Source organism: Peromyscus leucopus, chromosome 3, assembly GCF_004664715.2.
Source record: "Peromyscus leucopus breed LL Stock chromosome 3, UCI_PerLeu_2.1, whole genome shotgun sequence".
Lineage (NCBI taxonomy): Eukaryota > Metazoa > Chordata > Mammalia > Rodentia > Cricetidae > Peromyscus > Peromyscus leucopus.
Genome location: NC_051065.1, coordinates 103,053,440 through 103,068,924, shown reverse-complemented (window position 1 = coordinate 103,068,924; position 15,485 = coordinate 103,053,440). Strand labels below are relative to the sequence as shown.

Here is a 15,485-nt window from a genome sequence, read left to right as displayed (position 1 = left end):
CACACACACACACACACACACACACACACACACACACACACACACGAAGCTTACTATTTAGTTTCTTTGCAATGGCATCACCACATCTGTCCTCAGAGCATTTCCACCTTCCCCAGCTGATACCATCTCCACTAAGCAGTAACTCTTCAAATCTCTTCCCCCAGCTTACTTTCTATCCCCATCAACTTTTCTATTCTAGGCATGAGTGGAATCAGGATTGCTGGAGGGTAGAAGCAACCTGTGTGAGGCTTGAAAGATAACTAGATAAACATGGGTGGTAATGTACACACCGCAGAACACAAGTCATCCTTCAAAGGGAAGTCCAACAAAAGGCCAGCAATCCTGATTGAGTTGATTTTTGCAAATAGCATCACTCAGCTACTTGTCCCTGTCAGTCCACAGCACCCTCTCCAGGAAGTGAATGCCAGCTTAGCTTTCAGGCAGGGCTGGACACAGCATGCCCTGCAAGTGCTTTCTAAGAACACCTGTCTTTCTCTAGTGTGCACATTTTATTTGCTAGGAATGTAACACAGTGACAGTTTCACACTTGGAATCAAGTTGTCCATCATTCCTACTCTAGTTGCTTATCCTGACACTCAAGACCTTCTCTTCTTGTTTACTGAGATATATTCAAAGAAATGGCGTTTTCTCAGCTCCTGGTACTTCCTCATATACTGCGTCTTATCCAAGTCCTACACTGGTGATCAAGGTTTCATCTCATTTCTTACCCTTTCATTGGTGTAGGAAGTGGGGGTGCCATCCTACCTAAATGCTATGCTCCTTCGAGGCTGTAAGCTGACAGATCCACTACATGGCTGATTCAGTGTATTGCGTTTGAAAATGATGTACCGATTGGTGTAAGTCACAAGGAGGTCAAAGCCGAAATTAAAACCCGTCCACCGCCAGCAGTACTAAGAAATACAAAAGATTCATTTCAGTTCATCACATTAGCAAATCATAAATTAAAAGTTCAAGGGTTCCCCCGCCCCCTTTCACTTCAAGTATGTGCAAAGGAAAGCACTTCCTGTCTGTGTCTCTCCCATAGGACTCTGCTCAAAACATCCGCCCTGGACTTGAGACCCCTTCTGTGGCCAGACTCCTCAAGCCTTATCCTATACTTCCCCTCACATTGCAGTCCCATCCCAGGCAACCACGCCTCCCACTACAGTTCTAAGTCCAGACAGCTTGGGTACCTGGCATCTGTAGTGAAGTGACTAGGCTCAGAAGTTCTCTAAAATGCTTCAACCAACCGCCAGACACATGAAGGCCACTCCAGATACCATCGCCACAGCTACCAGTTAATCAGAGAGGGAAGTAAGGCAGTGTGGGAAAGGATAGAGTGTTAATATAGACATGATGAAATGCATTTTAAGGATTGACCCTTGAGGGATTTCTCATGGACACAAAGAGTGGAAGGAAAGAATTAGGCATCCACATAAATGCAGTTTGGAGCATATATAACAGATGAACAAAGGTGCTGTCTCCAAGTAGGAATCCTGGGGAAAACGGAGGGATGCTCCATCTGAGATGCTCTAGGTATTTGAGAAAGATGCCCAACGGGAGTCAAGAGCCATTTCTGCAGACAGGCTGTAATGTCAAGGAAATAAATGAGAGCACACGGGACTGAGCATAGACAGGGACTAAGACCTGAACCTCAGTCAGTAGTATTGCTAAGGAAGAGAAGAATCTTGTAGACTTTAGAAGGAGCAGCCAATGACGTAGGAAGACAACTGAGCAAGTGTCCTGGAAGACAACTGGAAAGAGACACCAGCAGGGATTAAGTGAAAAAGGTCACTGCTGCCAAGAGCAACAAGAACAGAACAACACTTGACCATGGATCATCACTGACACTGCTGTGGCAGTTCCAGTGGAGTGGTGAGAATAACTGCAGGGAGTCAGAAGAAATATGAGCGAGAACTAGAAGGGGGTGTCAGTCCTCAGGGACCACAGTTAGGATCTGAAGGAGCAGGTGCAGCAGAAAGGCAGTGTGGATGGTGCAGCAGGGGGAGGTGGGCACTGCAGGCTTCTTAGTGTTAAAAAAGATGGAATCAATGGGTGGTGGTGGCGCACACCTTTAATCCCAGCACTTGGGAGGCAGAGGCAGGTGGATCTTTGAGTTCCAGGACAGCCAGAGCTACACAGAGAAACTCTGTCTTGAAAAATAAAAAGATGGAATCAAGATGGTGGACCAGACAGAACAGACAGCTCAGGACAGTGGCAGGTCAGGAAGGCTGGCAGACTGCCGAAAGGAAGGTCTACAGACTCCTACCGAAGTGAAAGACAAGGCCCCGTGTGAGCATCGGATCAACAGCATGGCCCTCATAAAGCCAGAAGGCAGAGTCACTTCAGACAGGGAGGACATGTCCACTGGAGAAAGGTAGGCAGGCTACCATGCAGCACCACAGACCTGGGTGACGTTCATGGTTACAACACTAAGGAAAACACACCAGGAACAGTGCTCATCTCTGGCCTTGTTCGGGCTAGTCTTACATCAACCTGACACAAGCTAGAGTCACTTGAGAAGGAAACTTGATGGAGAAAATGTCCACACAAAATTGTCCTGTAGGGCATTTTCTTGATTAATGACTGATGTGGGAGGTGCCCTTGTGGGCAGTGCCACCCCTGGGCTGGCGATCCTGGATGGTGTAAGACAGCAGGTTGAACAAGCCATGATGAACAAGCCAGTAAACAGCATCCTCCATGGTCTCTGTATCAGCTCCTACCTCCAGGTTCCTGCCCTAACTTCCCTCAGTGATGGGATTACAATCTACAACAAAGGCAGCTCTTTGCGTGGAGAGCATTCTGAAGGGACAGACGACTTTGAGTTAGGGTAACTGTCAAACAGAACCTCACTAAGACTACGCAACACCTCCCACACAAACAATCTCAACTTCTGTACTGCAGAGGGACCTTCTCAAGCTTCTCGTCTGGACTCTAAACCCAAGTTCAATGGTTTCAAGCAAGACTGAGTAACTACTGAGTACGGTGGCTATAACCCTTGTTCAGGACACCACGCTGCAGAAAAGATGAAGTAAGGTCTCCTCAAGCCATGACATTCTAGTAATCAGGAGTCCCAGATATTTACTTTCTTACACTTAAACTACTTTAAAAGCACATGTACTTATTTATTTTTGAGGTAGTATGAGTGCCACGGATATCCCACTTTTAAATATCGTATTAGGAAAAACTGCAAACACATGAGAGTAAAGCAAAGAGTGTAAGAGAATTTCCTCAGTAAGCTGAGAACATACAGACCACAGATGTACTTACTTCGCCATCTTTGGCAAGCTTTCTACCACACCTCATGCTATTTCCCTCAAGTTCTTCTTTATTGATTTCTTGAGGCCTAAAACGATATAAGAGTCATGAGCTTTCATAGATAATAGGCAACTAGCAATTGAAAAAAAGAGCTGAGTTTAAAAGAACAGAAAATTGCTGGGCAGTGGTAGCAGACACCTTTAATTCCAATGCGCAGGAAGAAGAGGCAGGCGGATCTCTGTGAGTTTGAGGCCAGCCTGGTCTACAGAGTGAGTTCCAGGACAGCCAAGGCTACATAAAACTCAAGGGGAGGGTGGGTCAGCCCGGGATAAGTGTGAGCTGAGGGGGTGCTTGCTGGGGTTTGGTAGAATGTGTATTCTTTGCAGGGGAGGAATACAAACAGTCTATCTTTCCTTTTTTGTTTATAGAGTGTCAAACGGACAGAGGATTTGGTAACCTGAGTGTAAGACAAGCGTGAGATGACAGAGGTTTCTGGGGTAGGCTGCTTGCTGAAGGCTCCCATAGGCCATGATCATGAGTTTCTCCTGAAGTTTTCCTGAGTTCTCAGACATGTGTTCTGTGACTACTCAACTTTTTAGTATGATACTTTGCAGGCATATTAAAGAAAACAGCATAATGAGTCAAATATTCATTATCAAGCCTCAGTAACCCAGAGGAGCAACTCAACATCATCAGATGTCTGTATCTGCCTTCAGATAGAAGTGACACGCTGCATTTCTGTTTTAGAAAGATAATCCTCTTCAGTCTGGGAGAAGATCCTGGAAGGCGGCTTTACTAGATCATAAGGCAAAGTCCTCACACTTTGGGAGCCGTGAAGCTGGACCAGGCACTCAGCAGCATGAACAAGGCTGTGCAGTCATACAGTATAGTTGTATGCCCTCCCTGTTTACTGTAGTGCTAAGGCCTAGGACATCCTGCATGACAGGTCAGCATTTGACCCAAGCTATGCCCCAGGTAGCACACACATTCCAGAGGTCAAGCAAACACTTACAGAAACTGTGTCTTTGCTAAGAGAGAAAGGACAAAGCAGAAAAAAACCTCAAAAACATCCTAAACTTAAAGCCTAATATACAGTGCTCCAGTGTCACTGGGAACTCCTTGACACCAGCACTTCAGATATGCTTTCCACTAAATCACTGGCTCATTTTCTACTTCTTAATTTCTTCTACTTCAGTAATTTCATCATCTTTGTGCTGATAAGTATGCTACAGACAAACTTGTAAAAAGATGAGACTATAAATAAAATAGAAATTTCAAAAACCCTGACAATAAGAATCTTGTAGCCCAGGCATGCATCACCATGTGAATTTGAAACCAGCCTGGTCCAGTTCCAGGACAGCCAGGGCTACATAAAGAGACCCTGTCTGTCTGTCTGTCTTTTGGGTGGGGGGTAGGAGTTTGAGACAAGGTTTCTCTGTGTAGCTCTGTCCTGGAACTCACTCTGTAGACCAGACTGGCCTTAAACTCAGAGGTCTGCCTGCCTGTGCCTCCTGAGTGCTGGGATTAAAGGCATACACCACCCACCACCACAAGCTGGCTGAGAGACCCTGCCCCCAAAACAAACAAACAAAAAATCTTGTGAATTTTATAGAATATTTTCATATACTTGCTGTTTGGACAGAAACTTACAACTAGGCTATTATTTTTTTGGAAATTCTTTGGTGCATAAAAATGGGTTAAAAGAGAGTAGGGCAAAAAAAAAAAAAAAGTTCTCTTAGGCCTCCTTTGTGCAGCTATAACCCGATGGCTTTCATTCACTCAATGCAAATATCTTCAAAACCTATTTATTAATCATAATTTGACATCATTGCATAATATTAAAATGAGTTTTATCTGTACATAAATTTCTAAAAGTGTCAGTTTAAACAGCATGGCAGTATGTGAGTGGATGCCTTTAAAAGTCACGGCAACCAGTTGGGAAGTGGTGGCGCACACCTTTAATCCCAGCACTCGGGAGGCAGAGCCAGGCGGATCTCTGTGAGTTCGAGGCCAGCCTGGTCTCCAAAGTGAGTCCCAGGAAAGGCACAAAGCTACACAGAGAAACCCTGTCTCAAAAAACCAAAAAAAAAAAAAAAAAAAAAAAAAGAAGCCTGTATTAAAAGTCACGGCAACCCTGTGAGGTGCAAACGGTCTTGCGCATGTGAACCACGTCTGCTGCATGCCTGACAGCAGCAGTGCCCCAGGCAGCACCGACTGCAGATGCAGGCTGACACTGTCAGACAGAATTCTGAGGGAGCAAGCGCCTCACTTTCTGCTTGCAGGGCTCTGCCTGGAAGAAGTCTCGAGTCCCACGGTCATGCTCACAAGCTTCCTCAAAGTCGCTCAGCGTTGGGCAGCTTTCCCCTCCAGTCCTCTTTTCTGCCCGTTTTCTTATTCGGCCGCTCCTAAGGAGCTCCACTAAAACTACAGAGGAAATTCACAGCAAGGCTGACTATCTATGTTGGATTGGGGACTCTGTGGTAGAGCACTCAGTCTAGCACATGCAAGGCCCTAGGTTCTGTCTCCCACACTGAATACCCAGTAACACGATGGAGCACACTTACCCCACTTCACTGTCTTGTTCAGCACGGAGCATAGCCAGCCACTGCTGTTTATACACTGAGGACAGCCATTCTAAAGTATAAGCAGCAATCAACAAGCAGTTGGTAAAACTTATTCCTAAACTTATATTTAAAACAGCAATTTACAAAGCAGGCAGTTTGTTTTACAAATACACAGCAACAATGAGACTCTTAGCTCTACCGTGATAAAAGGCATTAAGCCTTCTCTTAGACTTAAGAAGGACCTCCTTTCCGGAAGAGAGAAAACAGGCTATGCTGGCACTTCCCTTTGCTCCTCGCAGCACATCGATTCCATTTGTGAACATTGTTCCTAAGAGTGTTTTCAGGTATTTTTGGACCAGGCTGGCCTTGAACTTACAGAGATCTGCCTACCCTCTGCCTCCTGAATGCTGGGCTTAAAGGCATACACCACCACTGCCTGGCTATTTTCAGTTTTTAATAAAGTTCTGTATTGGGGAACTTAATAATGGATTCTTCATCTATTAAGTTATCTGTAGTAACATCTCATTATGGGAAAAAAGCCACCTGTCAAGTTCTAGAGTGCTCTGCAGTAGGTGTGCACAGGGAAATGGTGTGGAACAAAGAAGGTCTTGCTGGCTTTTAATTTTACCTAGTGGAAGGGCAACTGTGTGGAACCTACCACCATCCACACAAAATCTAACATCACAGGAGCTGAGAAAAGACAGGCGAGGTTCCACAGAGCAGCGGAGAAGAGAGGGCTGAAGAGACAGGGACTGTGAAAGGGAATGGGGCTATGCATGGCAGGTGAGATAACGCCCGAAAACACCAAACTTCTGATGCAGAGCAATTCTGATGAACAAGTCATGGCATTTCCATGGGTGCTAAGTGCCTACTATTCTGCCAAGATACATGTTCCCAGAGTTGAGGTCAAACAATGAGAAGGTAGGAATCCTATAAATAAACTGACTGGTTGGGAAGGAAGAGGGTAAATCAAGGGGTGATGTGGAGGAAAGAGTAGGGGTCAGGTCACAAGCATTACTGGAAAGGACACTGGGGACTAGGACTGACTGCCTGTCTTAACCTCCTGGTCCTTGGTCACCAGGTTGAGAGATAAAGTTCTCTTTAGTACAGCTAAATAAATGCAGAGAGGAGACAGACGATTTTGAGATTTTGTTGATCCCAACTCTAGAAAACAAACAAACAGGGTTTGGGAGGTGTGGAGATAAGATGGATGAGAGTGGAGGAGGCCTAACAGACGATACAGAATAAGACATCTGCTGAGATGACCTATGACAAATCTAATTCCATGACATAAGGAACCTCAATTGAGCCTAACATTAAGACACCCGCTCTCCTGCTGAGGATGGAACCCAGGGCTCTATGCATGGCACTCAAGAGCTCTGCCCCTGGCCTACATCTCTAGCCCAATTTCCTTCTGAGAGCATATACCAATGAGCCACATGACACTGTCTGCTTCCTTACAAAAGTGTGACATTTAATTTTAACTTACATTTTCTTTTTAAATTGAAATTTTGATCACACAGAAAATTTTGATTATATTTATAAGATGGAATAAAATTTGTTTCAAGTCTTCTCAAATCATTTCACATCAGGAAGAAAGAAAAAACCCTGAAATCTGGCCATAAGTCTATTTTAAAAAAAATTTTATACCAAATAAAATGCTTCAGACTCCAGATGTTTATGAAATTTGTCTTTCAGACATAAAACTTGTCCCTTTGTACCAGACACACCAAATGTAAATTATATCAGACTGTTTTCCAAACTCAACCATCCTTAAAGATGAGGCTGGAGCCGGGCGGTGGTGGCGCACGTCTTTAATCCCAGCACTCGGGAGGCAGAGGCAGGCGGATCTCTGTGAGTTCGAGGCCAGCCTAGGCTACCAAGTGAGTTCAAGGAAAGGCGCAAAGCTACACAGAGAAACCCTGTCTCGAAAAACCAAAAAAAAAAAAAAAAAAAAAAAGATGAGGCTGGAGAGATGGCTCAGTTGCTGCTCTTCCAGAGGACCCAAGTTTGGTTCCCTGCCCACAATCAGACAGTCCACAACCAACCATGTGTAACTTTCAAATGCACACACAAACAAGACATGTACTGATACAGAATGAGAATCAATCTTTAGAGCACCTTAAGGAAAGTTTGACTGGAAGGACATCTCATAGGCTTTGGCGTCTAATTCCCATCTCTGCCTGGGGTTTAGGACACTAACACTACTGTAGGCTTGGCGCCCTGCTTTCTTTCTCTCTTTTTGCTGTACTCAAAACCAGGGTCTTTTTTTTTTTTGTTTGTTTTTGTTTTTGTTTTTTCGACAGGGTTTCTCTGTGTAGCTTTGCACCTTTCCTGGAACTTGCTTTGTAGACCAGGCTGGCCTCGAACTCACAGAGATCTGCCTGCCTCTGCTTCCCAAGTGCTGGGATTAAAGGCGTGCACCACCACCGCCCGGCCAAAACCAGGGTCTTATACATACTAGACAAATGTCCTAATGTACTTATACACTACTAAATGCAGCTTGTTACAAATACAACAGACTTATAAAAATAAATACATGTTTCAAGAAACAAATTATAATGAGTAGACATACTTGATTCGACATGTTAAGGAATTCAAAAAAAGAAAAAGCAGAAACTAAGCAAATTTAAGGGGAACTAATAAAAAGAGCAGTTGTACTTTTTAAACATATCGAAAGTAATTTTTTTCAGGCTACTATCCAAAATAGTGCACTGGTTACCCAACCTGAGGAATACCCAGAGCCAAGTGTGTGGTTGTACGCTTCTAATGGCAGCACTTGGGAAGCGGAAGTCGGAGATCGAACACTTCAAGCTGGGGCTGAGGCTACAGCTTACTGGTAGGGCCTAGCATGCAGCACAAAGCCTTGAGTTTGATCCTCAGTACAGAAAACAAAAACAAAGTACTCTGTTGCAAAATGCTTCTTAGCCACTTAAATATTGTGCCAGGTACTTTAATAATAATGAAACATGACACGGGAAAGCAGTATGAAATGTGAGCACAGTATGAAATGCTACAATAAGAAAAACATGACTTCAAGTCACCAATACATCAGATTTTCTTACCTGAAGGTACCAGAGAATCCTGCTCAATGATCCTTGCAGAAGCCAGGTCACTGATAATGTACTGCAGCCTTAGATGTCTGAACACGGACGCAAATGGCTTTCCCTGCTCAGTTTCAAGGAAGGTCGTCCCTTCAAAGTCTATTGAGAAAGTTTTCATTAAACAGCATTCCTGTCAAACGTGCTGTTTTACTAATGTTTCTATGGGGAGACACACACACACACACACACACACACACACACACACACACACACACACACACACACACACAGAGTCTGCTAGAATGCAAGTAAGCTACTTCCAAGGATTTCAACAGTCTTAGTAAATCTAAGATGTGAAAAACGTTAGAGGAACTTTGAAAAATCTCTCAGGTTAATTTGGTACTAAACAGGCCTTGGCTGAGACTCCAGCTGTCCTTTTACTCTTGAGGTTGATCTTACAGGACAGTATGGTAGGAGAGGTGCGCTTGAGGAAGTGGCTCATGTGAGACTTTCTCTCTTTCTAATCCCTTCCCGAGGAACCCAGAAGGACATATGAGGTCTTTACGTGATGACCAGGACAAGAACAGCTATCCATCCTTCTAACTGACATCAATAATGGATACCACATGCAGTTCTGAGCTGCCTGATGAGGTGTTGGGAACTGAACTTGCGTCCTCTGCAAGGGTAGTACTCACTGTTAGCAACTACTGAGCTACGTCTCCAGCCCCAGCAAGGGCTGCTTACACACTGTGTGCTGCATGTCACACACCACCTCTGCATCTACTTTCCAGTCAGTGATGCTCAGAAGCAGTCCAGAGGCCCTGTCAGGAGTCACTGCCTGAGAGCCGGGGCCTAGCTTACCAGGGGAACTCTAATCGGCCAAACAAGCAAGCATAACGGCCGGGATGAACTGGTGACAAACAGGGGAACAGTGTTCTGGGGTCAGAATGCGGCCCCAGGTCAGGAGCCTTTCCTTATTCAGCATTGACTTTCCTGCTGTGAACAGGAGGCTGAAGAAGGAAATTGCTCAGCTGTCTTCCAGCTCTAAAACCAAGTCTGTACGCGAAAGCCAAGGCCTGATTTTAAGAAGTATCATTAAAAGAAAAAAAAAAAAAAGGCGTGTGTGTGTGTGTGTGTGTGTGTGTGTGTGTGTGTGTGTGTGTGTGTGTGTGTGTGTGTTGGGGGATTCTCAATAAAAATTTCAATATACCTTTTTTCCACTTTGAAAACCAGACATCTGTTTCTGTCAAAAGCTGCTTTAGAGACCCATTCCAGGAAGGTACCAGCTGAAGGAACATCCACTAGTTAAAATAATAAAAAAAAAAGAATTGTAAGACTTCATCACTTCATGATATATGATTTAAAATAGTCCTATTTAAAAAAAAAAACAAAACTTTTTTTTGAGATGGAGTCTCATTTGGCCCAGGCTGGCCTTGAAATTAATATGTAGCTGAGGATAACCTTAAGCAACCCGTGGAGTGCCGGGTTATAGGCCAGGGCTGCTCAATCAGTTTAAGTCAGCAGTTCTCAATCTGTGGGTCACAACCCCCTTGGCAAACCTCTATCTCCAAAAATATTTAGACTCATAACAGTAGCAAAATTACAGTTATGAAGTCACAATGAAAATAATTTTATGGTTGGGAGGTTACCGCAACATGAGGAATTATACTGAAGGGTTGCAGCATTAAGAAGGTTGAAAACCACTGGTTTAAGAGGTGCTGGTTATTAAACCCAAGGCTCTGTACATGCCAGGCAAACAGTCTACCAACTGAGCTACATCACTAGCCTAAGATAACGGCTAAAATTTTCATTTTACAAGCAACTGCAAGAAAGTCTAACTTTTTTTTTTTTTTTAAATGATTTATTATGCATACAGTGTTCTGCCTGCATCCCTGCAGGCCAGAAGAGGGCACCAGATCTCATTACAGATGGTTGTGAGCCATCATGTGGTTGCTGGGAATTGAACTCAGGACCTTTGGAAGAACAGCCAGTGCTCTTAACCTCTGAGCCATCTCTCCAGCCCAAGAAAGTCTAACTATTAAAGCTTTCAAGCCATCATGGCAGGAAATAGAGCTCTGATAATAAAAACTCAGTGCATTATAATGAGAGTCACAAGTACACCTTACTGAATCAAATATCTACAGCTTTAACATACATAAGACATTGGTAATTCTGTACTAATTTATTCTAATCATTAACAAAAATAACACTAAATATGTTGAAAGCCCACAAGACTGCAAAAAAAAAAAGTGAACATGGGAAAAGAAAATTCTGACTCTGTGATGTTGAGACGGTATGGAAGCAGTAATGAGTGTGGCTGTTCAGTCTCCAACTGTCATGTAGAAGCTGAACACATCACCTAATTTCTCTGGGGTTAAATTTCTTCATTGCATTCAGAGCGTCATGGAGTGTCTCCCCCCAGGTCACTAAAGGAATGTGTGCTGAGTGTTTATAAGCATGGTGTTGGCATCAAATCAGCTACACTGACAGAGTGATTGCCATGGGAGCTCACAGGTAAAAGTGGGATTCCCCTCCCCCCCATTTTTCAACAGCCCAAATGCTAAGTTTCCTTGAAGAAAACTAACAGCTGCAGTCTCATCTTGACCGCAGAAGCGCTGTGACTTGGAAGGTTCTCACTAAGGGTTTCACAGCTGCATGAAGTGCACACTACATTCTGCACAGGGACCACGGGTCACAGGTGATGCAGTGGGGCCAGAGCAGTGGCCTCTGAGTACAGATGCCAGCCCTCACCAAGAGTCCGAGCAATAGCTGATTTTGTTTTCAACTGTGAAACAAAATTAGACCTCAATCTGTCAAAAGGGTGAAAAAAGCTGGGCTTGGTGCTCCTATGTGGAATCACTGTACATAAGAGGCCGAGGCAGGGGGATTGGTACAAGTGCGGGGTGTAGAATGAGGCCCTGCCTCCAGAAAAAAAGCAAAACCAAGTATTGTGGTGGTTTGAAGAGAACAGCATTATCTGAATGCTTGCTCCTCAGTTGGTGGAAATGTGTGAGAAGGATTAGAAGGTGTGGCATTTTGAAAGTGTGTCAATGGGGGTGGGCTCTGAGGTTTTAAAAGCCCACCACAGGTCCAGTCTCTCTCTCTGCCTTCATCTTGCTGATAATGATTTAAACTCTCAGCTACTTCTCCAGCACCATGCCTGCTTGCCTGCTGCCATAATAATCATGGACTAAACCTTCTGAAATTATTAGCAAGTCCCCAGTTAAATGCTTTCTTTTATAAGTTGTCTTGGTCATGGGGTCTCATCACACCAACAGAACAATAACTAAGACAGTCACGAACCCTCAAATCTAAATAAAGACTTAGGATTTGGCACATAGCCACCAGCTTGAGATGGCTTGGTGGACTGACTTAGGTTTTCAACTGTGGTGATAGAGAAATGTGCCAAGGATCACATGCCTTCACTTCAGGAGAGAACTGAACAAATTACAGGCGTCACATGACACTTAATGATGTAAGTGTCTTAGGTTAGGTGATGTGGCCACTATAGGCTAAATATGCATTGTGAGCACATTCAAGGAGGGTGGGCCTGAGCTGTGGTGCTCAGGTTCGTTATGTTCAGGTTATGAGGATGGATTTACCAGACACAACCCACTGTAAACCAAGCAGCACGTGTAGTTCTTCCTAACTGAGCACCCATAAGCACTGTTTCCAGCTTTTCACTATGGGAGCAACTGAAGTAATACTCCTGTATACATACATCGGTACCTTTTTAAGAGCTGTATATACATCCATCTCCACTTGCATCACAAATAAGTTAGATGAACCAATGAGCTGTTTCATGACGTTTATACTGGAAAAGACAAAACACAGAAATAAGCTTGTCTTCACACACAGCTAAAGGACTCTGGTGACCTTTAAAAATTTTGTATTTGTGTGTATGTAATATGTGTGAGTGCAGGCCCACACGTGCCCTGGTGTGCAGAGGACAACTTTTAGGACTTGGTTCTCTCTTTCTACCACAGGTTCAGGGGCCTGAGATCAGGTCATGAGGCCTGTGTAGCAACTGCTGTTATCTGCTAAGCCATCTCATCGGCCCTAAAAACTTTTCTGTCATTTTCTCCATTCTACACGACCCTTAATTGTGACCGTGGGTTGTGAAGGATCTGCAGAGCCTGCATTTATTCAGATGCTGGAAAAGTACTGCAGAATCCGACTACACAGCAACACCCTCATCTTCCTCCCCATATTTCTATGAAAAAAAACGAAACAAAACAAATTGAAAATTCACTAAAATAGCTGCATCTTCAAAGTAACTTTTCCTTTCCTGAAGCAGGAAATTGCTATAGACCAGGCTGTTCTCAAACTTGCCATCCTCCTGTCTTAGTCTTCTCAGTGCTAAGATCATCAGCGTGCCACCACATACTATTCAAAATAACCGTTAACATCTATGTTTAAAAAAACTTTTAGTCAGAAAGTCCATTTAAATCAGGCATGGCAGCTCATGCCTATAATTCCAGCAGAAGCAGGAGGATCTCTGTGAGTTCAAGGCTAGCCTGATCAACACAGTGAATTCCAGGATAGTCAGGGTTACACAGTGAGAACTTGTCTCAAAGAACAAACAAACAAAAAGCAAACAAACAACATTTTTAGTACTCTCAGAGTAAGATGAGGAGGTACAGTAGTTTAAAGTTAGAAACGAAATGTTTCTAACTTTTTTCCTTTAATCAGAAAAGCTTCTGGGTTTTTAAGATGACTCGTCTATGACACCTTATTGACAAAGTTCAGTGAGATCTCTAACATCTCTCCCACCTCGGAAGTCATGACATACTAAACCCTTTGTTGTATTCATTTTCATCAAATGCTTCTAATCCCAGCATTCCAGAGGCAGAGCTAGGTGAATCTGTGAGTTCAAGGCCTGCCTGATCTACATAGTGAGCTCCAGGGCAATCAGGGCTCTATATAGAGAGCCTGTCTCAAAAAAAACCAAAAACAAAACTAAAAAATAACAACAACCAAAAAAAAAAAAAAAACAAAAAAACAAAAAAACAAAAAAAAAAAACCCAAAAACAAAACAAAAAAAAAAACAAAACAAAAACAAAACAAAACAAAAAAACTCATCACAGACAGTTATAGCTTAGAGCCTTCAAAAAATCATTCCCATCCAGAATTCTCCAGTCTCACTGATATAGGAAAGCTCTGACCATGGAAAACACAGCACAACCAAACTGCATCATTCACAGCCCTCAACGGTACAGCTTTAATACTCCAGGGACATCAAGAAGAAAGTGGGACAGAGTGAATGATACATAGATGCAGTTCAAAGGGCCAAGCTAACTATGAATATAATTTTATCAGGTTCAGTAAACATTACTTTTTAATTTTATTCTACGTGTGTTAAGAGTGTCTGTGTCTGTGTGTGTGTGTGTGTGTGTGTGTGTGGAGAGAGAGAGAGAGAGAGAGAGAGAGAGAGAGAGAGAGACAGAGACAGAGACAGAGAGACAGAGAGGGGGGAGAGGGTGCAGGAGGGAGAAAACACAGGTCATGACAGGTGTGAAGTCACGGGACAAGTCATAGGGACTGGTTCTCTCCTGGTACCCTGTGATTCAGAGGATAGAATACAGGCTTTTTTCGTAAGTGCCTCCATCCTCTGAGCCATCTATTGTCCCATAAAAATTGTAAAATAGGGTCTGGAAAGATGGCTCAAAGGTTAAGAGTGCTTATTGCTTCCCAGACAAGGTGGCTCACAAACACCTATAACTTCAGTTCTACAGTTCCAGTTCAGGGACCCCACACCCTCTTCTGATCTCGAAGGACTCCTGGACAGAGACATACAGGCAAACTTATACTAAAGTAAATCTTTACAAAACATTTTCCCCCTAAAATATGTTGTTTTAGGAATTCAGTCATCAGTCAGCTAACCAACTGAGAGGAGCCTTTTTTTTGGTCCAAGAGGAGGAGTCTTCATTGGGGATAGCCATGTCTGAGGGAGAGGCAGGCCTTTTGGGGAGCGAGGAATGAGCGACTGCGGGTCTAAGAGGCGGCTTGTGACTCAATTTAGGTTCCCCATTTGTCCTTTTATATTTGTGCAGGATTTTGCTTGACAATAAATGGTAAAGAAATTTTTTATCATCTGGTGCACAACATGGTTTTGCAGAGCAGCTGTGCAGGAGAGCAGGGGTGTGGGGAGGGTGTTCACCACCCCTCCACCAGACTGCAGAGCAGCTGTGGGGGAAGGATGCACCCTAGCCATTTCTAGCAAGGCCATGTTCTATGATAAAAATGGTTTTCAAACTATCCCTTTTGAAGCTTTACAGGCTTGCAGAAGCGAGGTAGCACTTGAACGTCTTTACAGTTTTAGAGGAGTGGTACATTTCTATTACAATTGTTAAACAATACATGTACATTTTATCATTTACAATAAAGAGAGAGAGATGTGCAGCATTTATTCAGTTTGCGTAAACAGTCAGGGTGCCTTTCACTAAATTGTTTGCTCTTCTCCTCCTCTTCTTGAGACAGGGTCTTACTATGTAGTCCTGGTTGTCCTGAAACATAGTATGTAGACCAAGCTGCCCTCTAACTCAGAGATCCACCTGCCTCTGCCTTCCAAGTGCTAAGATTAAAGGTGTGCACACTAGGCCTGGTTCTCATAATATTC

General features: G+C 43.6%; 1 protein-coding gene across 1 annotated transcript in view; it reads right to left on the bottom strand.

Moving 5' to 3' along the window:
- Positions 1–15,485, bottom strand: part of Gmcl1 (germ cell-less 1, spermatogenesis associated) — a 39,179-nt gene that overhangs the window by 7,048 nt on the left and 16,646 nt on the right. The window contains exons 7-12 of the mRNA XM_028853872.2: positions 12,596–12,680; positions 10,077–10,167; positions 8,888–9,025; positions 5,823–5,892; positions 3,271–3,346; positions 766–911 (exon numbers count right to left, since the gene is read on the bottom strand). Coding sequence (XP_028709705.1) covers positions 766–911; positions 3,271–3,346; positions 5,823–5,892; positions 8,888–9,025; positions 10,077–10,167; positions 12,596–12,680 — 606 coding nt within the window. The remainder of the gene's footprint in view (positions 1–765; positions 912–3,270; positions 3,347–5,822; positions 5,893–8,887; positions 9,026–10,076; positions 10,168–12,595; positions 12,681–15,485) is intronic.